Source organism: Phyllopteryx taeniolatus, chromosome 6 (assembly GCF_024500385.1).
Source record: "Phyllopteryx taeniolatus isolate TA_2022b chromosome 6, UOR_Ptae_1.2, whole genome shotgun sequence".
NCBI lineage: Eukaryota > Metazoa > Chordata > Actinopteri > Syngnathiformes > Syngnathidae > Phyllopteryx > Phyllopteryx taeniolatus.
The window spans coordinates 28,995,084-29,020,637 of NC_084507.1; the positions used below are offsets into that span (position 1 = coordinate 28,995,084).

Below are 25,554 nucleotides of genomic sequence, written 5' to 3' on the forward strand. Positions count from 1 at the left end.
ATCCACATTTTATTCCCGAAAATAACAATGGTGTCGCACAAAGGTTAGTTATTTACCCTTTTGAGAAACTGCCATGAGACACGGGCTAAATGTAGACGGTGACAGGCAGTGACATGAGCCCTGTCATAATGATTTTGTGTGACACACTCCACCCTTGTCAATTTAGCATAAATTATCAGCCATGAAAGGCCTGCTGGCTGATTAAAAGCAATTGTCTGCGTGACGAAGGACAAGGCAACCTCTTTATTATATGATAAACTAAGTTAATGGAAGCAGACAATCTCTCCTCAGGGAAATCGTACTGACTCTTAATTAAAGCATTGTTTTCTCTGCTGGCTAGAACGAGATCTATACTCATCCAACATTGCACCTGAATAGAGCTTAAAATAATATTCATTTGTTCCTCTCGTGGAGGCTTATAACAACAAAGTGAAGGACCACAGAAACCCACAGACCGCAACATGAGTTATATGCTCGCACGTTCAAATGAGAGCCAATACAAGTGAAGGTGCAAAAGAAGTGATGAAACCCTTAAAAAAAAAAGTTACACACAAGGCCTCGGGGCATGGGTAGCTACTGATAAGAAAATATGTTGAAATATTTCTTGAGAGAGCGCTATCCGATTGGCGTCGTTTGCTGAAATGCACTCACGGGACAAAACGTAAATAAGGTACAAATATACCCGCTAATGGTAACCAGTACACAAGCTGTACCAAAAAGTCAGCCAAATAATATTTCGAATGCTCAGGTTTGATCAAAGGTGTAATTTAACAATATGTTTATTGTTGTGATTGTATTGTATATAACTACAGCTGTACACCACTGCAAACTACAACTGGGCTGTAAATATAACCATTGCGAAATGCCAGTGTCAATCAAATCTAAGAGTTATGTTTATCACGGAGAGACCGTTTATCTTTCAACAACACGTACTGTCATCACGTCGATACAAAGTATTTGCTTATCCTAACTGACACCCGTGCGCAACACTTGGTAACCCACCTTCCTTTTTTCTTGTTATCACAACCAGACGAGAAAAGATTCCAGGGAGACGTGTGTTGGTGTAGAACTGCATTGCATCATTCTGAGAGCTGAGAAATACGGCATTAGAAACAGCTCTCAGTGCCAAACTACAAAATACTACGGCAATAATAATGAACCTTTTCATTCAGTCTCATGTTTAAGTATATTTTCACAGCTTGATGAATACCAGATAACATTATTCCCCAATATATCAACACATGCAGCCATCAAGTGACATATTTGTTAAGCAATAAACACCCATGCATGACACGGTGTGACCCCCCCCCCCCCCTTTCTGAGTTTGTTTTGTTATCGCATCCATAGTTGAAAAGATTACAAGGAGACGTTTGTTTGTGTGCAAGCTTGGCAAACACAACCAGTTTGTCTTCCTCTTGCGCCTGCTCGGATGACATAACAGAAACGCAAACATTTCTCTGTCTTGCGCCTCTCGCGGGCGACAATCCCATCCAGCCACACTCGAGAGGTGACAGGCGTACACCCGCACTTCCATTCTTAACCCGCACAGAGCGAAAGAATGCCTCCGGGAGGATAATTAGTGAAACTTGAAGAGCCCACGCTAATCCTAAGTACCTCACTTTGTACGAGCGCCTCGGCCGCTCGTCTCTTTTAGACGGCTGCTGACAAAGTGCAACGTTGGCCTCAGTCAAAGTCAATAAGAAGAGATGCAGCAGTCACGCCAGGCAGAGCAGTTATCTCGGTTTATGATAAACAAACACTGCAATCTATCACAGGGGATGCAGATCATAACATCCAACAGGCACACATAAATTATTCCACACATTTAATTTTGTTAATAGAGGAAGAATCATTTGTAACACTGAGGCAGCGCCGGGGTCTTACGTGAGCTATACGACAAAGTCTTGGCCGTAGAATTTGATTGACAGAAGCTGGGCTGGATCATTAGCGGCCTATCTCGACATAGTTGCGTGACAAGATCCGTCACGCCTCAATTCTGAGCATGTTCGCTATTAACATACAATTATGAGAAACAGATTATGCCTGTCCATTTGACCAGCTACAGGTTTCCATGCCAACCAAAACATAGCAACTGAGAACCAAGACAGCAAAGGAGTTTGAAGAAGAAAAAAAACAAACAAAAAAACTGCTTTGCATTAAAACATTCAGTTTTTACTGTGTAGCTTTATGAGACCATATTAAATACAGTATATAAAATAGGTTAGATGTAGAGGGGAGGCCCTGCTCTCCGTTTCGATCTTTATTTGTTGGGACAGATCGGGAGGAAAGTGTTTTGGCGGCTCTCATTCATCTGCGCAGGAGAAAGCAGAAGCGCCCGTCTTGCCGCACAAAGCCGGTAACAGCTGGCTGATCGATACTCAACAAAAGGCTGAGAGGTTAGAGCAGTCAAAAGACCGTTAACTAGCCATTTTATTTGTCAGACATTTATATCATTGTTTATGGTCGACCGCACCCCATTCACTCTGGGCCAGGCGGCACACCTGTGCTTGGAAGACGACACGATTGACACTCGTGACACGGTCACCTTGTTTGGGGGGATGGATGGATGGATGGATGGATGGAGAATCTATTAGATACGGTGGCAACTGAAAGAGATATACAAATGAACTATCTGTATACTTTGAACAACAAATTTGGTCTTAATCTAGTATACCAGAACAAGTATTTACTTTAGTTGTGATTTAAAAATATATATGACTGTTTTTGGGTCCCTTTCATTCTGCCATAGTATGTTGCTTATGATTTTGCAATTAGTTATACTAACACATGGATAATTTTTCAATATTTTGTGTCATTTTCAGTAATTGATGTATAAATGTGCCTATTATAGCAGGTTGTTGATGAATAAGAATATAATCCAAGAGACAATTACAGTTACTGAAACACTCCGATTTAGATTGATAGATGATGTTTATACTTATACATATAGTACAGATTAAATGTTTGGGGCACTTGGACGGGAACAAAATGAATGAAAAATACATTTTAGACAACATTCATGTAAAAAAAAAATAATAATAATAAAAAAGTGCTTTTCTTTAAAAAAAATACCAAAAATAAAAAATACTTTTTTTACAATGACAGACTAGACTCTGTGCAAGATGAAATTGCCCCTTTATCTTTGTACATATTGTATGCTCGTGCATTTGTGTTTGTTTGCATGTTAGCGTATCACCTCATCGTCCTGGTGAGGAGCACAAGGCTTTGGCTCGCACAGACTGGCAGAGGAGGAGACCCTCTCTGGGGCTCACCCAGGCGGAGAGGGGCTTCCTGCACATCCTTTGTCACACCATTTGGGGCCCTTGTGTCTGAGCATGGCCCGTTTCTGCACCCTCTTGGCAGCTCCATGTGCACGCGGACATCTGCTCTTCCCACCAAACCTCCTGGTGGAGAAACACACTGACGGGCCACAGAGCCTATTCTTTGATATGTACACTCATCGATCAATTCATTCATATCTTAGGGGTTCCAAACATTTACGCACCTCTACAAAACTTTTTATCTGTTCTTGCACCTCGTGCAAATGTATTATCCCAGACAAATTTCCACTTATTTATTGATTTAAGACATTTGCAAGCAGCAACTCTGGAAATATCATGATCTGTCCAATTATGTTGTGAGGAGTGGTAGTTTCTGCAAACAGCAGCGTGCTCTCTGACTTACATCTCCAAATTAATCTAGTTACTGACACAGTTGGGTCTTTTCACTTTTTCACACTTCTCTGGGAGGTCTCAGTTTATACGAGGTGGGTTCAATTTGATCTTTGGCCGAATTGGGTCTGCCTCCAAACGCTAGGTGGCGACGATGTTCTGTTCAGCTCGTTTAGCTGTGGCTTTTTCAACAAGAAAGAGTTGACTACAGAGAGGTTAGACGTATTTGCTACTTGCTAATTGGCACAAAGTCGAGTGGTTTAAATGAATAACTTTTCAATTGATTCATTACAATACTTAGTTTTTTTGTGCATGTAAACGTACTGAATCAGGAAGATGGCAAGGAATGGTCTTTATTGTGAAGCCACACACACAAAAAAAACGTAACTACCGTAATTTATCGTGTATAATGCGCATTTCCCCCCCCCCCCCAAAAAAATGTCAAAAATCACTGGTGTGCATTATACATAGGTTTAGGGGAAAATGAATTTTTTTTCCCCATTTTATAAATGTATGCCGCCATCTAGAGGTTATGAAAAAGCACTACACGTTCATTTCAATATGCCACCGACACCTAGCGGTTCTGAGAAAGGTGTACACTTTCATTCTAATATGCCAGCGCCACCTAGAGGCTATGAAAAAGGTGTAGCCTACACTTTCATTCCAATATGACAGGGGTACGTAGGACTGCATAATATGTACAGTTGTGCTCATAAATTTACATACCCTGGCAGAATTTGTGAAATATTGTTTTTGTTTTCATTAAATATAACTAATGACTGAACAACAACAGTCATTAATTTCTTTATGGTTATGTTTTGTTTAATGATCATGCTTTTCTGAAATGCTTGAACGTTTAATTTGAATCCAATCAAAATAAAACTAAATGTGTTTTGCCTGGCCCTTCGTGCTTTCTTTAAAGAATTGTACCCATCTTACAAATTCTCCCCGGGTAATCAAACATATGAGCACAACTGTGTGTTTTCTCATTTACTACATAAAAGTAGGGCTGTGAATGTCAAAAGAAGAGCAAGTAAATAAAAATAAAGTATTGCGTGTTCAAATTAAGTCCTTAACGTCAGAATAATTCTTTGAAAAAAACCTAACAAAATACAGATAATACTTCATGTTTTGATCATATGGGTACAAGCAAAATCATGCATCGTAAAAATGCATTATACATAGGTAGAAGGGTTTTCCAGAATTTGGAGGTCAACTTTGGGGGTGCGCATTATATATGGGTGCGCGTTATACACCAGAAATTACGGTATCTCTTTCCTGGTGCAACATGAATGAAATAATGAAATCAACAGAATTTAACAAACTACAAGCCTGATGCAATAGCACAAAACATATCATGTTTGTATCATGACAGGAATGTACAGTTTTTTCATCTGGGACGGAGGGTACACTGCCATCATCAATTTTTCTCAGGTAGATAATGCAGCCTGGAAACTAATTGGGGCATCTTAGAACAATGTTTTACAACCTTTTTGAGAAAAAGGAACCGATTGCACATTTCAAAAATGTCACAGCACACCACCAAAATGTCACAAGACATATGATTACTGAAATGATGGTATCGTCTCAGTTCACTCAAATAGACTTCCTCTGGGCCTCTTTAATTAAACACAAAGCTTATATAGTCACAAGAAGCCATGACTTATTGTGTCACATGAACGCCGACAGGTGCCTACAAAGGGGCCTTCTGCCATCTAATGGAAGAGGATTTCATTGTTCTGCCTGTCACTATACATCGCTGCCATAGATAGATGAAGAAAACAACATTTGTAACTAAGAAATATTTTATACAATTTATTACTTCCTCTGATAAAAGTGGAAAAATCATGGGGGGCTGCATTTGTGGCTATGTTGCTACTTACTTAGCTGGTTCTGTTCCGGTTCATGCAAAATGAGGCAAGACCGTAGGAACAGAAGGACAAGATTCTACCAAACTGCAATTCATATTCCAAGGGGGGAGTACGATTTTGAAAATAGAGAAAATCCATCCGTTTCTGACTGTTTCATTCCTTTGGCAGTGACTTAAACCTAAATTTGTATGTAGGTTCCAACGCATTGTAGTCTATCGCTAACCTACACTAACACGGTACTACAGTCCTAATTACAGGTGGCGGTAATAAGGCAAACCTAGCATGATATGGTTAAGCGTAAAAATAGAAGTAATCTAATAACTTAATTGACATGTTAAGCTTCTATTAAAAATAAGCCTGTAATGACCACAAAAGTAGATTCTTGAGGACTTTCTAGACTGAGGCCACAAGTGATGACCCCCAGGTTTGTTTGTTTTTTTTCCTCTCCTCCACACACAAGCCACTTTGAAGGCGAAGCTTCCAATCAAAGTGTCGTGTCTGCAGCCACGGCCCCGGTTGTTTAGTGCGCGGAGGAGCAATTGTGCCACATGCAATATTGCGCCCACTTTGTTCGTGCTCAGCGGCCCAGAATAAGTCGCTCATTATGGCGGCCAAGGGGACAGGTTTGGAGTTTGATGTCATGGCGGTAATATAGCCCCAAAGAAAGCCTTCAATGGAGACATCTGTTCAGGGCGGCTTACAGTTACAGCCATCGCTGCAACCTGTGCACCATCTGAACGCACACACAACAAGCCACTGAAGATAGGAACTCCAAAATAATTTTATATTTCTATTTGAATGCATTAAGTGTCCACGAGAGCTGAGCGCACAAGCGACACGCTGGCTGTCGCGCCGACCTTTGACCTGAGCCTTGCCGCAATGATCACTTGCTAATTTGTCACCAAGGGCCACAGCATGCGCCCCCACGCACCGCAGCCTCGTGTGCAAGACTCTCTCTTGCGCATATAATGGATTTTTGAAAAACGGAATCACCCCCAATTATCCATAATTATATACATATTTATTTCTCATTACATATATTTACCTCTTTTTTTTTTTTTTTTTTTTTAAGAGGGGACCATTTTTTTTTTTTGCATATTCTAATAGAGGGGGTTGGCGAACTGTCTCCCAACTTAGAGCAAAGGAAATTACAAGTGTATCATTTAAGTGCACGGTGCGCAGTCACACTGCCACACGCAGCCTGCACCGGGATGTGACGTTGCGCTGCTCTTAAAGCGAACACTGATCGGTGCACGACCAAGCTGAGGACAACGGTAGGTAGTTATTATTCATTTATTTCTCGTCGTCATTGTCACACGTCTATTCGCAGCCAAAAAGCATTGTCCGTTCGTTATATTGCGACTAATTTCCGTCGAGGTCTTTTAATGAAAACGCAGTCAAAATACATAAATACAAATCATGAAATAAATAAAAGGGATGAATCTTCCTTAGATATTTAGATTCATTTGAAATGTATTACTTGCATTTCAAGATTTAAAATCTCCCATCCCGCAAATAAAGAGTGTAGTTTCCCGATTTTAGTCTTACTTCACTTTTTTTGAATCTTGAAAAAAAATCTATAGCTGATTTGAAAGAATCTTTAAAAAGGCATCATGATAATAATAATCCAATTTAATTGCTCGATGTCAAACCCTATATTAGAATGACTTCTAAACGTTGCCAGTTATTAGCAACAAGTGTAAAACGTGATGGAACGTCATCTGTTTTTAATCAACATTTGCACCTGTACGCCATAATTACAACCAAATAAATAAATAAAGTTGTCATCCCTATCATTTTTGTTTTTGTGTAGCCGCGAGCAAAGTAGTGTGGATTAATACTTGGAGAGAAAAAAAGAAAAAAAAAGATCGTCTCCAAATGTAGAAAGACAAAAATTAATCAGGCAGTCCATCTATCAGGCTGTGCAATAAAGGAAGCGACATGGCCAAGGCAGATGATGTGATGAATAATCCCTGGTCGTTTTAATTAACTTTTCCCTGTCCTGTCATGACCAAGCTGGTCAACAGAGGCGGTCAATAAGCATGTTAATATCAAACAAATAAAAGTGCGGATGATTAAAAACCTCCCGCGTTATTAAATTTGAAATTCAAATGAAATGTACGCGTCGAGTGCGCGCTGCATGCCAAATAGAGCAGGACGAGAGCGGCGTGCGATGCACGCTTTTGCCCCCCTACCCACACCCCAACCCAAACTACCGATGACGTAACAGCACCTTGAACCCCCCCCCCCCCCCAAAAAAAATAAAAATAAAAACATGTCACTGTGCAAATAAGTGATGAACCCCATTCAACAGATGCAACATTTACATTTGGAAATCCAGCCCGAGCCAAAGAGCGCAATCATGTATTCCCATAAATAATCCAGACGCCAACATTATCCATATTGCCAGCCCATGCGTGGGGTTGCTTCTATTTTGTTGAATTTGTGCAAAAACCTGCACCTTCTACTCATCGAAAGCGCCAACATAATTGACGTCAATTATGCGAAAGTGATTTTAATATAGGATCACACGCGGGTGGAGAACAAAGCGGCCTTTTATATGTTGCGTGACTTTGTGTATATTAAGTTAAAGCAGAGAAATTGGAATTTTAATCTGCCATGTGATGAACTGAAGAAAAAGACGTTCTGAAGATGTTTCAGTTCAGAAGAACTGCAACAAAACAGTCAAGTTGAAAAATGATACTTTGCATTAAAGCAAAAAAAGGAGTGAGATTTGCGTGAAAGAAAAACTTTTATTGACGCTCTGCTCATCCTTCCTTGAAGCAGTTTTCTTCTAATTTATGGAAAGTGATGTTCTGTAAAAAAAAAAAAAAAAAAAAATCTCAATAAGTGGCCCCCTAATTCCTCCCTCCTTATTCACTCTCATTTAACTTTACCTTCCTTCCGCTGTCTTTTATTATGGAGGGGGCGGCCTGGGGGGTGGAGAGGCCCGTCTATTGATGACCTCACGGGGGCCGCGCGGCGGCCGAGCGTCGCGCTGGAGCCGCTGATTGGACGCCCGTGTCACAGCGCCACTTCAAAGCCGGAGAGGAGCCGCGGGACCGTGGAAGAATGGGCGGAACGCATCATTGTATTGCACACCTCTAAAAAAAAAAAAAAAAAAAAAAAAAAAAAAAAGGAAGAAAGAAACACTGCTCGGATTCATAAATATAAAAAGATCCTCCGAGGAGGGCTGTGTTTTTTTGTGTGTGATGGCAACTTCACTTCTAGGGGTGAGTCTCCGAAAAGGACTTTCTTACTGCTTCAATTGGTTCTTGTCATTGGCTGCTCCTCTCCGGCTTGGATTTTGGGTGGGGGGGGGGGGGGGGGGGGTTACGCTCTGAAATTTGCGGGCGACCTTACAGCAAAGTCAGTGTTTAGCTTCTATTTTCGGTAGATGGGATCAAAGTTGTGTGTGGCGCTCTTCTCTTGTTTGTAAAACTTTGTCCAGGTACGCAGGTCGAGCGTGAAAGCGTCTTCTTTGCTTTTCTTTTTTGTTTTTGTTCCTAACGTGCTGCTTTCGTTGTGTCCCCAACATCCAGGAGGAGCCGAGGTTGGGATCGACTCCTTTAGCCATGTTAGCCGCAACATGCAACAAAATCGGGAGTCCGAGCCCTTCGCCGTCCACCATTTCGGATAATTCCTCCTCGTTCGGGAAAGGCTTCCACCCGTGGAAGCGAGCCGCCGCCGCCGCCGCCGCCGCGGCCGCCGGCGCCGGCAGCTGCAGCCTGGGCTCCGGCCTCTCCGGCTTCGGGGTGTCCCGCAACGGCTCGGCCATCTCGGACTCGTTCAGCTCCAACGGCTCCACGGGCTCCAGCGCCTTCTCCCTGACGTCCGGCGCCTCGCCCGGATCCCACTTTGGCAACGACTACTCGGTGTTCCAAGCGTCCGTGTCCAACGGCTCCCAAGAGTCGAGCCACCAGCCGGTGTTCATCTCCAAGGTGCACACGTCCGTGGACGGTCTGCAGGGCATCTACCCGAGGATGAGCGTGGCGCACCCGTACGAGTCCTGGTTCAAGTCGTCCCACCCCGGCATCCCCGCGGGAGAGGTGGGCACCGCGGGGGCATCGGCCTGGTGGGACGTGGGACCCGGCTGGATTGACGTCCAGAACCCCAACGGAGCGGCACTGCAGACGTCGTTACATTCCGGCGGACTGCAGACGTCCTTGCACTCCCCCCTGGGCGGATATAATTCTGAATATTCCAATTTGAGCCACTCTGCCTTCAGTACAAACCCCTCTCCGCACCTGTTGACCACCGGCCAGCACCTGATGGACGGCTTCAAACCGGTGCTCTCCTCTTATCCGGACACCAGCCCGTCTCCGTTAACCGGCGCGGCGGGTACGATGCTCTCCGGGGCTCCCCCGGCCTCCTTAGCGGCGTCCCCGCGCTCGTCCGCGCGGCGCTACTCGGGCAGGGCCACCTGCGACTGTCCCAACTGTCAGGAGGCAGAGAGACTGGGACCCGGTGGCGCCAGCCTGCGGAGGAAGGGCCTCCACAGTTGTCACATCCCCGGCTGCGGGAAGGTTTACGGGAAAACGTCTCACCTCAAGGCGCACTTGCGGTGGCACACCGGCGAGCGGCCGTTCGTGTGCAACTGGCTCTTTTGCGGCAAGAGGTTCACGCGCTCCGACGAGCTCCAGCGGCACTTACGCACGCACACCGGGGAGAAGAGGTTCGCCTGCCCGGTGTGCAACAAGAGGTTTATGCGAAGCGACCACCTGAGCAAGCACGTCAAGACTCACAGCGCCGGAGGGTCGGCGGGCTCGGGCTCCGGGGGGAGCGGGGGCAAGCGGGGGAGCGATACCGACAGCGAGCACAGCGCACCGGGGAGCCCCCCGTGCCACTCCCCGGACCTGTTGCACCCGGCCGAGGCCAGGCAGGGCGTGCTGGGCATGAACGGTCTCTAACTCCGTTCCAAGTGTGTGCGAACCACGAGAAAATGTTGGGGACCTTCTGTGAGGACATGGCACCGGTGGACATTATTGCACTTCGTGCGCAATGTCAAATCGCGAAAGTTACACGTTTCTCAATAAGGACACAGTGCACGAGTGGGTGCACAATGTTCCGTCTGTCAAAGAAGCCTTGAGAACTTTCTGTGGCGTGAGGAGTACACTACTTTGCTCGATGTTGCATTTAAAGGCCAGCGCATTTCTTAAATTACATCCTACACTTTGGTACACAACGTGCAACGTCATAACTGCCCCGAGATGGGCGTGCCGGGGAATACACTTTGGTGTATGCACATCGTATGTCGTTCGTTAAGAAAGGGAGCCCATGCAATTTGTGCATTTTTCACATTTGTTTTTGGGGGGGGGGGGGGGGGGGGTAACGACTAGACAGTGGACAACATTTAGTGTATGCACAAAACTCCTAACTCTAATTTATGGAGAAAATGGGCCGATACATTTTTATGTACGGGCATTAACGTGTATATACTTAAGTATATGCGCAATACGTCACGTCATTTATGAAGAAAATAAACCTACACATTTTTTTCTGTATGAAAACGACAGTGTGTATATACGTTGGTGTATAGCACATTTTTCTTTTCAGTATAGGCACATTAATGTGTATACCTATTCGCAACGATTCAGGCCGTTTATTGAGAAAAGAGGCCCCAACATTTTTGGGCGCAGTGGATATCTTACGCACAATAATCCATCATCATTGACTGAGAAATGAGGCCTGCACACTTATATTTAAGTACATTTGGTGTACGACGCTCCATATCATTTGTGAGGGGAAATTTAGGCCTAAGGAGGTGACAGTGAACATACAGTGTGCTCCACCATGAGTGTCATTTATTGAGAAAATAGGCTATAAACTTTTTTTTTTTTTTTTTTTTTTTTTTTTGATTGACATGTTGCTGTTCCAATTGACATTTTCCCGTGTAAAAGTGCTGGGGGAGAAAAAAAAAAAAAAAGAAAAAAAAAAAGTTTGGTTCATGCCTTATTGTGCATTTTTGCAGGGGCTGCAAAAAAAAAAAAAAAAAAAAAAAAAAAGAAAAAGAAAAAGTGTGCTGTGGTACATTTTGTTCACGGGCAAACTCTGGCACTTTATATTACCGACAAGGAGAGATGAACATATAGTTCGGTGTGGAAGAAATAGAGTATAATTATGGGCTGGTTTTGTTATATCTGACCACCGCCCACACACACTTTGTGTCCAGTCCACATGTGCGCCAAGGCAGGTTTGCAGTTGAGGAGGTCCCTTATTGGACTGCAAAATGTGCTGTAAATATTGAACCATGTAGGTTAGAATATACGCCCATGTCAAAGGTGAGTAATGTATTTGTCCAGGAGACGATTTTGTATAGCGATTTCTAGTTGTATATGGACTCTAGTAAATATTTGAAAATATACGGATATGTACTTTTTTTTTTCATTTTTGACATGATATGAAATGTATTGTGGGGAGTTCTATTTAACCACGATTTTTCTTGTATTTAGGGGTCTATCATTAGGCGCACTTTTGAATTTATTTGTAAGCTTTGGAAATGAGTTACTGTTTACCCACTTGTTTTTTATTTTTTATTTTATTTAAGTAAGCATGTTGTAAAGTGATTTTAATTTTACAATGATATCCCTTTTCGTTTGTTGTTTTTTTTTCTCTCTCCTGAGAATGGCTTTTTATGTGAGCCATGCACTCAATAAAGTGAGTAAGGACTCAGAATTATTTTGTTGGGTCAATTAAATGATTGGCGATGAAACTAACTAATTACCTATTGGAAATCATTCTGTTTTATTTAAAAACATTTTAATAAGGTCATGGATTAGTTCCCCCCCCCCCCCCCCCCAACAAGCACGTTTGTATTAAACAGGGCTTTGTTTTTGTTCCTTAATTAACTTTCAACTCTTAATTAAATGGAAAAATGGGTCAGGTCAGTTTAAGAATCAAAAGAAAAAATATTTAATAATTTAGGCTCTATTTGAATCTAAAGCTAAAGAAAATTCCCTCATGCCGATAAAAGAGCAGTTGAGTGCAGTACGAGTGTTCAATATTTTGACGTCAATTGCAATATTTTGATTTGTTTTTTGTTTTTTTAATGAATTTTGCCATCTCGAGTATACCGATATTGAAAATGTGCTGAAACCGTATGTCTTTCAAATCATTTCAGCAATTAAAACGTTGTGTTTGTTCCAAATTAAACAGAAATAAGTGACGACAACATGCGGGCAATTAAAGCTAAATATAAAGATATATATTTTCCCCTGTAAATTTGATTTCAAAAGGCAGCTTTGCATTCAAGAGCAAAATGTACAAAATTGGTCATTGGCTGGAAGTTCCACTTTTTTATATAAATATGTAGCCTGCTCAAATAAATTGAAAACACGTCATTTCTAGTTGATACAATAATAATAATAATAATAATAATAATTTATAAGCAAAACACCTATTTAATACAAAGCATTCATTTATTATCATGATTATAAACTTCAAGGCGAATTCAACTGACTTTCTGCTGTGAATTTGTGTTGCACACACAAACACACACACGCACACACGAGATATTGTGAAACAAATTTAAGAACTCTAATGGCAAACTTTCAACAACAACAAAACATCCTTGTTAAGCGTGACATTTAAACATTGCTACACATTGTAATATCGAATAACTGTTTAAAAAAAAAAAAAAACACTATTTAAACCTCTTAAAGACGAAGGAGGGAGCAGTTAAGGTCCTTCTTCAATGTGCAACCTTTCAGCGCCCTCTATCGGTGGAAATGTTTTGGCCAGACCACATCAATTCTGATAAATTCCCAACTTTGTTCATCATCGTACAATTCCAGTCAGAGTTCTAATCAGAAACTAGAAACTGTCATTGTATAACAGTCAAGGTTTGTTTGTTTTTAACCAGTTTGATTTTTGTTTTTTTTCCCCTGAAGTTCTCAACTTCATTACTATAGATAAACTAAAAACAATACGTTCTGATAAAGCCCAAGTGAATCAAGTTAGGTTTTCAAATATACCAACACTAAATTTAGGCAACGGTGTTTTTTTTTTTGTTTTTTTTTGGAGCTATTTCTATAAATGAGACATGAGGCAGCCTGATTGCATTATTTAATAGTTCATATACAGGAGATATAAAACGTTATATACCGTACTGTATTTGTGTATTATATCTGTAGACTACTTTTCCCACATTCAGTATGCAACACCTACAATTTTTTCGCTAAGCAAGGGAATTGATTAAAAAATAGTCCACTACTTCATTAGGTACACCAACACAATATAATCAGATACAAGACAGGCACTATATCAGAAATGTTGCCTTGTTTCGGCATAAGAATATATGGCATTTATGACTGACGGTGTCACCGAGGAATACATTTAACAATGTGCTTATTTATTATGTGTTTATTATTGTGGTTATACTTTGCAGCAGTGTAGAACCGTACCGGTTTTGACCCTCTCGTGTATCAAAATAAGATTTGTTATTTAAAAAAAAAAAAAAAAAAAAAAAAAGCATTAATACTTACAATAGGATGATGTTGAAGATTGATGTCCATCGATCTCATTCTTTACATCCACTCGCAAACTGTCACAACAACAACAACAACTTTTCAAAGTCTTTTCCCCAGACAAAGTCACATAGTTCCCTTGAATTCAGTTTTTCCCAACAAAAGGTCGCACAGCACGCCAAACAAGAATGTTACCAAAAAAAAAGTATGAATACTTAAATAATGATGATCTTGTCTCAATCCATTGACAAATTGACTTAATTAATTCGTAAAAAAAAAAAATGTGCATCTGTCTAATTGAACCCAAAGTTGACAATGGCAACAGGTGGGCAGGTTTACTGTACTTTCCACCATCTCGTGGAAGAGCATTTCATTGTTCCGTCTGTCACTACAAGTTGCTGGCAAAGATAGATGACCTAAGATATATTTGTAATTAATGAATAATAATTTACGCACAATTTGAAGTGGAAATTGCTTTTTGTAACCAGGTAAAAGACCAGTTGAGACCGAGGTTTGATGATCTGGCCAAGCGATCACAACATACATCACAAATACAAACAAAACATAGCATAGGTTAACATAAATCAATGAAGGGCAGGATTTGTGAAAGCAGCAATAAGGGTCAATTGTCAACAGTCAAAGAAGTGTCCAATTGAATTCTGCTATCTGTCTTTTAAAATAGAGTGAAAAGTTCCAAATGAGACAAGATGTGATCATTTCAGCTCTGTCTGCTGAGCGTTCCAAGCAGGAGTAGCATAAATAAATGACCTTTTACCCTGTTCAGTCCAAACAAGAAGAGCAGTACGGTTCAAGATGTCACATGACCGTAGGGTGTGGTGGCTTGTGGTCCATGGGAGACAACAACAAATACTGTAAAACGGAACAGAATGAATAGCATTGAGATTGTGGCAAAACTCCAATGGCAGCCCTAATGGACCCTAATGTGACCCAATTTGCAGTTCAAGCAATTGAAAATATGCCTCAAAAGTCAAACAAAACTAATTATCGTGCACGTCAGCAAATTTTGTTGTACATCAACTGTCATCGATTATCGATGACACACAAAATGAGTTTCGCTTATTTATATGATTAAATTCGGTGAAATAGTTTTTGAAATTACAGGGGGGGGGGGGGGGGGGTGAGCGTCACGGAACAGATTGTCCCATTTTAGAGGTTCCACTGAGCAGAGCGAATAAACCGTTTCAATTTGGGGGATGAAATCCGCGTAACACATTTTCAAGCCTTATATTGCATCGCTGTTGCTTCATGGGGACCAGAATGACGCATTTAAACGGACTCAATTCAGGCCGGATCTCAACTCGGTCAACACCAAAAACGCTTGTCGGTTGGCAATGAAATGAATGTTAGAGAAATGGCGCCACCACGTGGCTGAGAAGTGACAACACCTTAACGTTCTCATTGGACATTGCAACATTCCTCAAAGCTTCCCAGATCATTGCGACACTCGAGTTCGCACAAATTCCGATCTGCATCACTTTCAATAAAGTCATGCGTCAAGAATTAGGCTTTCAAAACAGGATTTCAAGGCAAGCGTTAGCAGGGTTTGACGGAAGGTTTCGGGTTTCAAGTCAGGGTTAGTCTTCGAAGTGGGGTTTCAAAATGGGGTTTCCGTCCTTGGGAGAGGCTTTGGAATTAGGCTTTCAAATTGGGTTCAAACTGCGACTAAGGCTTTTTATTTTATTTTTATTTATTTTTTAAAAATAAGGTTAAGGTTTCAAGTCCGGGTGCGTATGTCCGTGTGTGTTGACCTGCTGGAGACCCTAAAAGTAGCATTGACCCCCCCCCCCCTCCTCCATCTTCTATCCCTTCCTCCATATTAAGTTATTTTCATTTAAAATTGCTTAAAATGTACAATAATTTATTCATTTGCTGTATTATCTTTAATCTGATACAAGATGTTATTGGCCTGCCCGATGACAGCTGGGATAGGCTCCAGCACGCCCGCGACCCTAGTGAGGAGAAGCGGCTCAGAAAATGGATGGATGGAAGATGTTATTGGATGTAGGTCTGCATAACATATTTGTTCTGTTATAGGCCGCTAGTGAGAGAGAGAAGAAGTATTTGTTAATTAATAGCTGCACTGCTATGCCGCCACTATTTTGCGACGTGATATAAAACAGTCAGCCTTCACAGTTAATGAGTAATTTGTTTCATTAGATAACACGGCAGCCGTCCTTGACGGGATTAACTCCAGTTAACCTTCGTTTGGGGTAAGATCACACGAAAGAGCAGTGATACCCAAACAGAGGAAAATCCATCAAAACAAAGCATGTGAGCCTTCATAGAGAACTACAAAGCACTCGTAAACGAAGAGCAGTATTTGCCGCGTTGTGTTCCATTTGTGTTGAAGTGTATTTGTGCGTCAACGTGTTGCCTTCCCGTGCAACATCATTTGTCAGCGGCACGCTCGCCTTGAAGCCCTCGAAACCGCCGTTCAGTTTCAGGTGTCGTCACATCTCGCGCGTCCGCGGAGGTGCATTGTGGGAGTTGTAGTGCCGCACGGCGGACAGGCCCGTCCTCCGCCGAGCGAGCGCGTCCGGCTACAAACTCGCAGTCCCAACATGCTCGGTGTGTGTGTGTGTGTGTGTGTGTGTGTGTGTGCGGCAACAAAGTGTGTCAATGTTTGTCAAGCGGACTCTTTTTCGGAACGCGTGCCCGAGGAAAAACTACTAACATCTCATGCCGACGGTGAGACATTAGATTCCTTTTTATTTCTACATTTCATCGTTTTATACATTACGGCTCGACACTGACGTGACCGGTCTAGTTTACGAATTATTAACATGTAACCACAAGACACACACCTGTTGAGACGGCAGTACAGTTAAGATCGTTTATTTACCTGGATTTCATTCATCTGAAATGTATTAAAATATGATGACAGTGCAAAATGTAGTTGCTGACGTCATTCAAGGCACTGGTAAAAATTGACATTTTCTACACAGGAGAGGACTGACTGTAACGCTCAAAGCCTGACAAGCCCAACCTGTTTTTTTTGTGCACTGGTTGTAAGAAAGCACATTATTGATGACTGACTCACTGTGACATGTCATGAATGGGTTGACTCCTCGTTACGCCAACAAGCGACACATTATGACGAACTGAGGCCTTCTTCCACTTTGGGTGCCGTTTCTCTGCAAGACAGGCACAGAGGCTCTCTGTACTGACGGGAAAAAAAATAACGACAACAACTTTGAACCAAACTATGTTTTTTTTTTTTTAACATTTACAGATGAAAATATGGCAAACTCCTTGCCGTGTGCAGGGAGTCTTGTAAGAAGCAAATCTGAGGGGACACTGATCGATCTGGATGAAAACGCTTTAAATGGTAACAAAATGTAATGTACCTTCTGTAAATTGTAAGCAATATTTAAGATCCTGTTCAAAGCAGAATTATTGATAAAATCATGCCTTTTTAAATAGATGGAAATGTGCCTCCAACGCCAAAGAACGATGACGAGACAAGACAAAATCCCTTTTGGAACAAGCTGTCAGGATCTATTCCTTTCGATGACATTGCACACAACAACTCTGATAACCTTATTTCCAACACATCACACATATTCCCAGGATCTGTAAACCACCTGGACACAGAAAATGGGGACACCATTAGCACATCTTCAGATGAAGGCAATGTGGGGAACTTTCTGGAAAAGAAAAACAAAGCCAATAACAAATCTGGGAGATGGAAGAGTGCCACAGACATTTTGGATAATTTTGAGAGGAAGACACCAAAGAGAGGGGACAGCTTCAAACCACCCCAGCCTGTTCTAACTCCTGATTTTGATTGGCTAAAAAATGATAGAGAAGCCTATAAAATGGCTTGGCTGAGCCACAGGCAGTTAACTCGCTCTTGCTTGGACCTAAATCTGATAAGCCAGAGTCCTGGATGGGCTCAGACTCAGGCAACAAACTTTCAGGTCATCTGCAAGATCAGCCATGATGGAGGCACAGTCCACCTGCCAGACTCTGAAATTAGTATGCACGTCCCGGAGGGCCACATCCCTCCTGGTGAAGTTCAGGAAGTTACACTGAAGGCAATGCTCGACCCCCCTCCTGGACTCAACAACAACTACATTACCACTATGAGTCCACTTCTGGAAGTAGTGCTCAGCAACATCAACACAAAGGGTTCAATCTCCTTGAAGGTTAAGCTGTCCGGAGAAGTGCGGAGCGACCCGTTAAGTCAGGTCCTGACCACAGTGGTCGGACTCTTGTCTTGCAAAAGAGAAGGACCCTATACTAGAGTGAATGACTGTGACATTTTCAACAACGTAATGCAGATGAAGCTCCAGCACCTGAAGACGCATTTTTACGTGATAGCAGTCGCAGAGGCCTCAGCCATTCAGTCCACGGCTATGTCAGTCTGGGATTACCTTCACCGCCAAATCACAGTCGCCATCTATGGCCCCAGGTACATCCATCCAGCTTTTAATGTTGTAATAGTGGTGTGCTGTCACGAGGAGGTACCACCAAAGCTCCCGTTTTTGGATATATGTCGAGGAAACAGACTGCCTCCACTCGTGCTGCAGCTTTGGGGAACACATCACCTTAGGACTGACAACCTGCACGACCTGCTTGTCACCACTAGTATCGCAGGCTCTACGTTTAAAATCAGACTTGAGGACACGGTGAAAGAAGTGAGGCTGAGCCAGCTCAAAATTGGGACAGTGCTGCGTTTACCGGTGGCCTTATCTTGTGCTAGTAGCAAAGACCTAAGTCCGTTTCAGTTAGATCTGCACGTAACTGAAACAAACTCTACAACTGTTGCATATTTCCAGGTCCCTTCCCCTCCTGCAGCACCGATTCGATGTGAAAAGCGCATGCCAAATCAAACAAGTGGAAAAGTTGTTGAAATATCGAAAACAACCTCTATTCCTGAGGAACGGGTGTCAGATTTCCCCATCTTTAAAGATGGACCTGTGAACCTAAAATGGTATGGTGTAGCCCTAAAGTCAGTTCTCCGTCAGACACACGTGGACTACCTATTGGAGTACTTCAAGGGAGACACGTTGGCTATCCTCTCCAAGGCGACCGTTAGATCTGTAGGGAATTCAAAGGTAAAGGAGTGGTACATTGGATTCCTTAGGGGCAAGATCGGTTTGGTCCATTGCAAAAATGTCAAGCTCATTACGGTCGATCAAGTGATCGACTTTACCGGCATTCACGTGACCACAGAGGTTCTCCTGGACAACATGACACTGCCCTTCAAGAAGCTTACGTACATGTACTCAGCCATCCAGACATTAGTCACTGAGCACATAACCAACTGGAGAGATTTTGCAGATGCTTTAGGGTATTACAATCTGTCGCTGGACAGCATCACTCGCAGAGTTGCTGAAACAGAGGCTGATAAGGTGGCCTGTGTGCTGGAAAAGCTGAAGGAAGACTGCCACGCTGAGAAGAGTGAAAAGAAATTCCTTCACGAACTCATGGTTGTAAGTAGAGGGACATTTCATTTTTAAATTCCACACCAACAAGACTGTCAACACTTGACAATACATTTTTATTGTCAGACAATACTCAAACACGCTCACCCTCCTCCACCTCTCAGTGACCTCTTTCTTCTACGAGCAACTTATTGCTGTGTTTGTCCTTTAAGAGTCTGTTAAAGATGGACAGCATCGATCTTGTGGCCCAGATGATTCAGAATACAGTTATCCTGTCCACTGCTGTGGAGCTGGGGATTCGATGGCGGGAGCTCATTGACAAAACGGCAAAGCTGACCAGTGCTCAGATCGCTGTCTATGAGGCTCCACACAGAGAAAAGAATGGAGAAGTTGGGCCTCAGGTCAGTTAACCAGCCTTGTAGTTTTCCAGACCTGCAGTTATTTTGATGGTACTCTTGCTTATAACACGGAGAGTATTCTCTGTTATTACTAGGCTTTCCATGATCAGGATTTTTGGGGCCAGTCACAGATCAGAGAGTTAAAAAAAAAAACGATAACCGATTTATTCTATCTACCTACCGATCTATTTAAATGACATTTACTGTGTACTGTATACTGAGTATCTTCAAAAGTATTCTCGTCAGGTCATGTATTCTAATCAATCAGGTCAAACCAACATTACAGCATGACAAATAATGGGTGCTAACTTACTGTAATTAAATTACTTTATTGGAATTACTTCACTTCCGGAACTTTAGAGCATGATTCGACAGAACGGCGGCATGTTTACGTACAACTGTTAGTGCTAGCACAAGCTTGCTAGGCTACATAACGTTTTGTTGCCTGCTTGCGTGCCGTATCGTATTAAAAGTACGTGAACATACCTCAAGCAAACCTTGAACGTCCTCTCCCGAGCACCGGTGACCACCACCACACGTTTTCCCCTATTTTGTTCTTACAATACACGTGGCACGATCCATTGTTGTCACCGTGGTAATGAGTGTATCCGGTCGCGTTTGAGTTGACACGATAAAGCCCAGTGATCGTAAAAGACGGTGGTATTGGAATACAAGATTTTATTGCAGTGTCTTTTGCGGAGCTGATCAATGACATCATTGATCGGAACGACGAATTATGACACCAAAACCGATCAGCATAAAATGCTAATTACTGTCCGATACCGATCAAGCCGATCAGATCGGTGTAAAGCGTACTGCCAATGTGGTTGGTGGACCAACTTGTGTTAAGTTAGTGCTTGTTTCGGTGCTTTTGTTACTGTTTGGAGTTGTCAGCAGTGCTCAAACAAAATTTGCTATATGCTAAAATAATCCGGCATGGTTTACTTCAAGGCATGATATCATATATTAACTGGTGGATAGCGTGGCTATTTATTGAGTCGGTTTCTGTAGCATGTGATCATTATGTTTAACAAATGTGTATTTACAGCTGTTGATTTGTTTTAAACACGCCTTAAATGCATATTACAGTTTCCAACAGTAGGAGCAGTTAATGAAATTTAAAAATATGTTATTGTTTACCAATGTCTTACAGTTCATGTGGAAACCTGCCTACGATTTCCTGTTCTCCTGGAGTCAACATTATGGAAACCGATACAGAGACGTGATTCAAGACCTCCACCTGGTCCTAGATAAAATGAAGAATCCTGTCACCAGACAATGGCGACAACTGACCGGTGCCCTCATCACAGTCAACTGCCTCAATCTCTACAGGGACTCAGCATCCCGAAAGACCTAAGCTAAGCACTTTTGCAATCAGAGCATGATAATGTCCCTGCACTTAGACTTCTTCTGTTTGTTTACTGTATGTCTTTGTCCTTTAACTGCAGCTGTGATCAGCATGTCTTGAAATCAGATGAGGAAAAAAAAAAAATGTAATCAAATAAAAAATGAAGGCCAGTTTTCCCATCAGGACATTGTGTTTATGAAAATGAGATAAACACATTACAGTGATATTCTCCTTATAATTTTTAGGGACATCTACCTATGTATTCTTTTACCCGTAAAATGTCAACATTTATCAAATAATGATGATTACAACATGTATTTTTTGGGTACTTTGTACAGACTACTTGTTCCTTTTGAATATAAGTCACATCACTATTGTTGCGGTAGATGTTTAGATATTTGCATCAGTTAATCTGAAACACAAAGCATCTGAATTGAGACACCAAGAAATGTGAAACTCATTTACGTGCATTAACTTATGATTTATATGTACTTCCTGAATGCTCTCCTAACGTGATAATGAACAGGTACTTTATATTTTGTATTGTAACGTTATATTTTACAAGGAAACATTACTTCCTATACACCATGTTGCCAAATGTTTTAAAGCTGCACTATTGATCCTTGTTTAGAGTGGTACCAAGCTTGACACAGAAATGAACTGTTGCATTTGATGGAAACATTCACTGAAACTAAACTACCTGGAGGAATCACATTTTAATAAATGAGATCTTTGTAACAGTTTGGTGTCATGCATTTTTAATTGGTCTTGCTGCAGTGGTTTCAGTGGTGATTTATCCCCCCACCTCCTCCCCTCCATGTTTGCTTTTGCTAACACTGTTTAAGCTTTAGTTTCAGTTTTATCTTCACTGTCTTTACTGGAGCACACACTGCTACAATGAATTGACTTTGGCTGACTGAACGTGCCTGAGGCTAAATAAATCTGCACATTATAACAGGCAACAGAGTCAACTGATTGCAGAAATGGACATTGACAGCAATAGTAGAAATGTGCAGGAATATAAAAATAGAAGTGATCATTTGAATCATCTTTATTGTTATAAACAAGGAAATATTTGTCACTGGAAACAGACTACAAAAATATATACAATCAGGATTATATACACAAAAAAATGTGTGCACAATTTAACAATGCTGAAATGAAAAACATTTTAGCTTACTGTACTTTATTTCGTACAATGGCCGGTGGGAAGAAAAAATATCTTGTATTGCACAGGGTTTTAAGACGACCAGAAAGCTGAAATTTCAAAACAAAACAAAACAACAAGTGCACGACGTTTACATAAGATAAACAACTACACTAAATTCTTATGGGAATTAGCCCACCAGATTCACCTGACTTATGAGTGGAGTTTGGAGATGGCATTAAAACAAATGACAGCATTTAGAGTTATTAATTATTCTAAATTAAATTAAATTTTTTAAATTTAACTAATTAAACAGTCATTTATTGCCTACTACTGTATACGGCAGTACATTCTCCACCCTAAATTTAAGACTTACAAATGCCAAGTCTGCTAACTTATTGTTAAAGAACAAATGAGGGATCTATTCAAGGCGGAACATTTACTTCTTCATTCATTCAAGTACCCAGCAAATAATAGGGGCAGAGTGTCTATTAGAGGAAATAATGCATTGCTTCTCCATCAAAACATTTTTTTTTTTCTGTTACAGAAGAGCCATGCCTTCCCCTGGGAGTTTTATACAACACAACCAAACTAACAAAGCCTTGTAACTTACACTCCAACCCCAAGCCTAAAGCTGAGATCTGCTTCTGAGCAGAAAATCTCACTTTGATGTGTGGTTGCTTTTCTTCCACAGTCTTTGAGAAAATAAACCTGACGAAAATAATCGTTACCACACTTGCAAGTGTTTAAATTCCTGTAACACTTGGAAGTGGCCTCAGGAATTTGTATGCGAAGCTCTTTAGAAGAGAGAACATATCATATTGCTTATAATGCACAAAATGTTCATCGTTGGTCATTTTTAAAAATCAAGTCAAAGATTTGAATTAACTCTAAAATCCCTGGTCAACACTAATAAAAGAAGTGCATGTTTCTTCTGACATTTTCTTATTATCACAAAGAAAATACACAATATATAAAATTATGTCCCTAAATATGTTTATTTTTAGTCACATACAAAAGCACTGTTTCCAACAGTAAACTGTAGGTGTACCTAATGATGTGGCAAGTTAATGTGTACAACATATTATACTATATACAGCTCTAACTCCATCGATACTTGGGCTGCTTTATCCTGAAGCACTTTTTGTTTCATACGGGTATATTTTTCAGTGATATTCAAAAGAAAAGTTAATTTCACATTCAGCACTTTGGTACTTATAATACTAAATCTCTAAGAGCACGAGTGTATACCAAAGAGCCCTGACTGAAGACCACTGATAGATATTTTGTGGGAAATTATTTATTTTGTAGTTGAGATAGATAGATAGATAGATAGATAGATAGATAGATAGATAGATAGATAGATAGATAGATAGATAGATAGATAGATAGATACACACACACAATAGTAGTAAAGTACAGGAATCTTAACGTAGTATTTTTTTCTTTCTTTTTTTTAGTGAACGTGTCTAGGACGTTAACACAAGGAATTTGCAGCTACAGCGATGTAGTTTGTGGTTAGAAACTTCAAAATTACACTCAGATATATAGCTAAAAATAAGCCCATTCGCAAATAATTTTTTAAAATGGTAAACACTGGGCTTTGAGTACATTTGAAAGCATACTTACTTGGCAAACGTGGTTAAAAGTCTTAAGGGTTTCCAAATAAATCACTTTTTTTTTTACTTCCGGGAATGGTGTGTTTCCTTCAAAAGGGACCTGAGCGCAACGACACCTTGATGCATTAGTTCCACCCTTTTTATGATAGACGTGCATATGTTGTTGTTTAAAGTTATTAAATGAAACTGAAGAGTTTGGTCAAATCTATCCATAGAAGCACATCGCCATGCTCTTGTGTTGATATTAACTTGAAAACAACAGGCTGAAAATCAAGCTGTCGTGACATTCTGCATCCAATGGGTAGCGCCATTGTCCCAACAATGTGGAATCATTGTGAGTCTAAAAATTGGGCACGTACAAGGGCAATATAAAGAATAACATTAATTTAGTATCTTAATATCTGCATCAGAAGATTTAAAGTCCCATTTCGAAGATTTGCTGCCAACTTAAAGCCATAATGGAGTAACGATCCACTACAAATTAAGATAAGTGAGTTTGGAAGTTTGTGGAAGGGTGCTTTCTGCAGCCAACAAACTTGGGAGCAATCCACAAATCACTTTGCATGAACAGAAGCATTCCTCTGTCCCCCTTGGGTGCACGAGGCTTCATTTTAGTTGCCGCCATGATTCCGTGATATATGCTGGGGCCAAGAAGTCATTTGGCTTTCAATTTATTAGCTTGCTGATTTATGCTCACTGTGGAGCCTGTGATGGTGACGCCTACCACAACACCCACCCTTTTTTACTTTACACCCAAATAATCTGGTAATGGATGATGTGATAGCTGAGCATGTTGGGTAATTAGAAAAGTCAGTGTGTGTGTGTGTGTGGGGGGGGGGGGGGGGGGGGGGCTTGTAACAGTATATAAACCTGCACTTCATTTATCACTGGGGATTGAGTCCCTCTGATTAAAAGCGGGGGCAGCATGGTGGATTTGTGTTTAGCACATCCGCCTCACTGTTCTGACGTTTGGGGTTGGAATAATGGCTCCGGACTTCCTGTGTGGAATTAATGTTCTCCCCATGTTTGGGTGGGTTTTCTGCAGTTTCTTCCCACATTCCAAACAAACAAAGCAAAACAAAACAAAACAAAAAAACTGCATGTCAGGTTATTGGAATACTCTATTGTTTGTTTCTTAAGAGCACTGCAATTGGCTGGCGACCAGTCCAGGGTATAGTTCGCCTCTTGTCCAAAGTCAACTGAGATAGACTCTTTCTCACTTATGACCCCAATGACGGCAAGTGGTGTAGAAAATAGATGCATGGATGTTTAAAGAGGAACTCAAACTACAAACCCTTTGCAAACTATACTCTATATATAATCTAAAATTGTAATGTGATTAAATCTTGTATTTGCATCTGTTCAAATGAGCAAAAAATAATAATAATAATCATCTGTTCAGTCATAATCATTATTATTTTGTTCCATTCAGCTAATTCATGGGACGAATTATTGACAGTTTTTGAGCAATATATTTGTGGTTACAAGGTGTTCGATGCTTTTCTTCTGACTAACAGCCTACCCGGAGCCTCTTCTCATGACCACCGCTGGGAAGGAGGAAGCTCCATTACCACATGACTCAGAGGGAAAGAAAGGGGGGAAAAATGCAACGTGAAGTGTTTGG

At 41.3% G+C, this 25,554-nt stretch overlaps 2 protein-coding genes and 1 long non-coding RNA gene across 7 annotated transcripts; 2 read left to right on the forward strand and 1 right to left on the reverse strand.

The window, feature by feature from the left end:
* Window positions 1-2,447: 2,447 nt before the first annotated feature.
* LOC133479742 (uncharacterized) lies at window positions 2,448-24,030 on the reverse strand. Of its 3 annotated transcripts, none has more exons than XR_009789058.1 (6): window positions 23,941-24,030; window positions 17,069-17,162; window positions 14,783-14,877; window positions 14,026-14,084; window positions 3,197-3,420; window positions 2,448-2,606 (listed from the first exon to the last, which is right to left on the reverse strand). It is a non-coding gene; the product is annotated as an uncharacterized LOC133479742 (long non-coding RNA). The 3 variants fall into 3 exon arrangements; XR_009789059.1 differs by lacking the exons at window positions 2,448-2,606; window positions 3,197-3,420 and adding exons at window positions 8,281-8,358; window positions 8,440-8,577; XR_009789057.1 differs by lacking the exons at window positions 2,448-2,606; window positions 3,197-3,420 and adding exons at window positions 8,281-8,358; window positions 8,440-8,646.
* On the forward strand, window positions 8,643-12,217 carry sp8b (sp8 transcription factor b). 2 transcript variants are annotated; one of them, XM_061777080.1, is made up of 2 exons: window positions 8,643-8,775; window positions 9,085-12,217. In XM_061777080.1, the coding sequence occupies exons 1-2, from the start codon at window positions 8,755-8,757 to the stop codon at window positions 10,450-10,452; spliced, it is 1,389 nt and encodes a 462-aa protein (XP_061633064.1). In that variant the 5' UTR covers window positions 8,643-8,754; the 3' UTR covers window positions 10,453-12,217. The 2 variants fall into 2 exon arrangements, with proteins under 2 accessions (XP_061633064.1, XP_061633065.1); XM_061777081.1 differs by lacking the exon at window positions 8,643-8,775 and adding an exon at window positions 8,885-8,993.
* Window positions 16,560-21,904, forward strand: macc1 (MET transcriptional regulator MACC1). 2 transcript variants are annotated; one of them, XM_061777079.1, is made up of 5 exons: window positions 16,560-16,716; window positions 17,261-17,366; window positions 17,452-19,466; window positions 19,631-19,819; window positions 20,970-21,904. In XM_061777079.1, exons 2-5 carry the CDS (start codon window positions 17,354-17,356, stop codon window positions 21,171-21,173), a joined length of 2,421 nt encoding a protein of 806 aa, XP_061633063.1. In that variant the 5' UTR covers window positions 16,560-16,716; window positions 17,261-17,353; the 3' UTR covers window positions 21,174-21,904. The 2 variants fall into 2 exon arrangements, with proteins under 2 accessions (XP_061633063.1, XP_061633062.1); XM_061777078.1 differs by having other exon boundaries at window positions 17,261-17,356.
* Window positions 24,031-25,554: the final 1,524 nt, after the last annotated feature.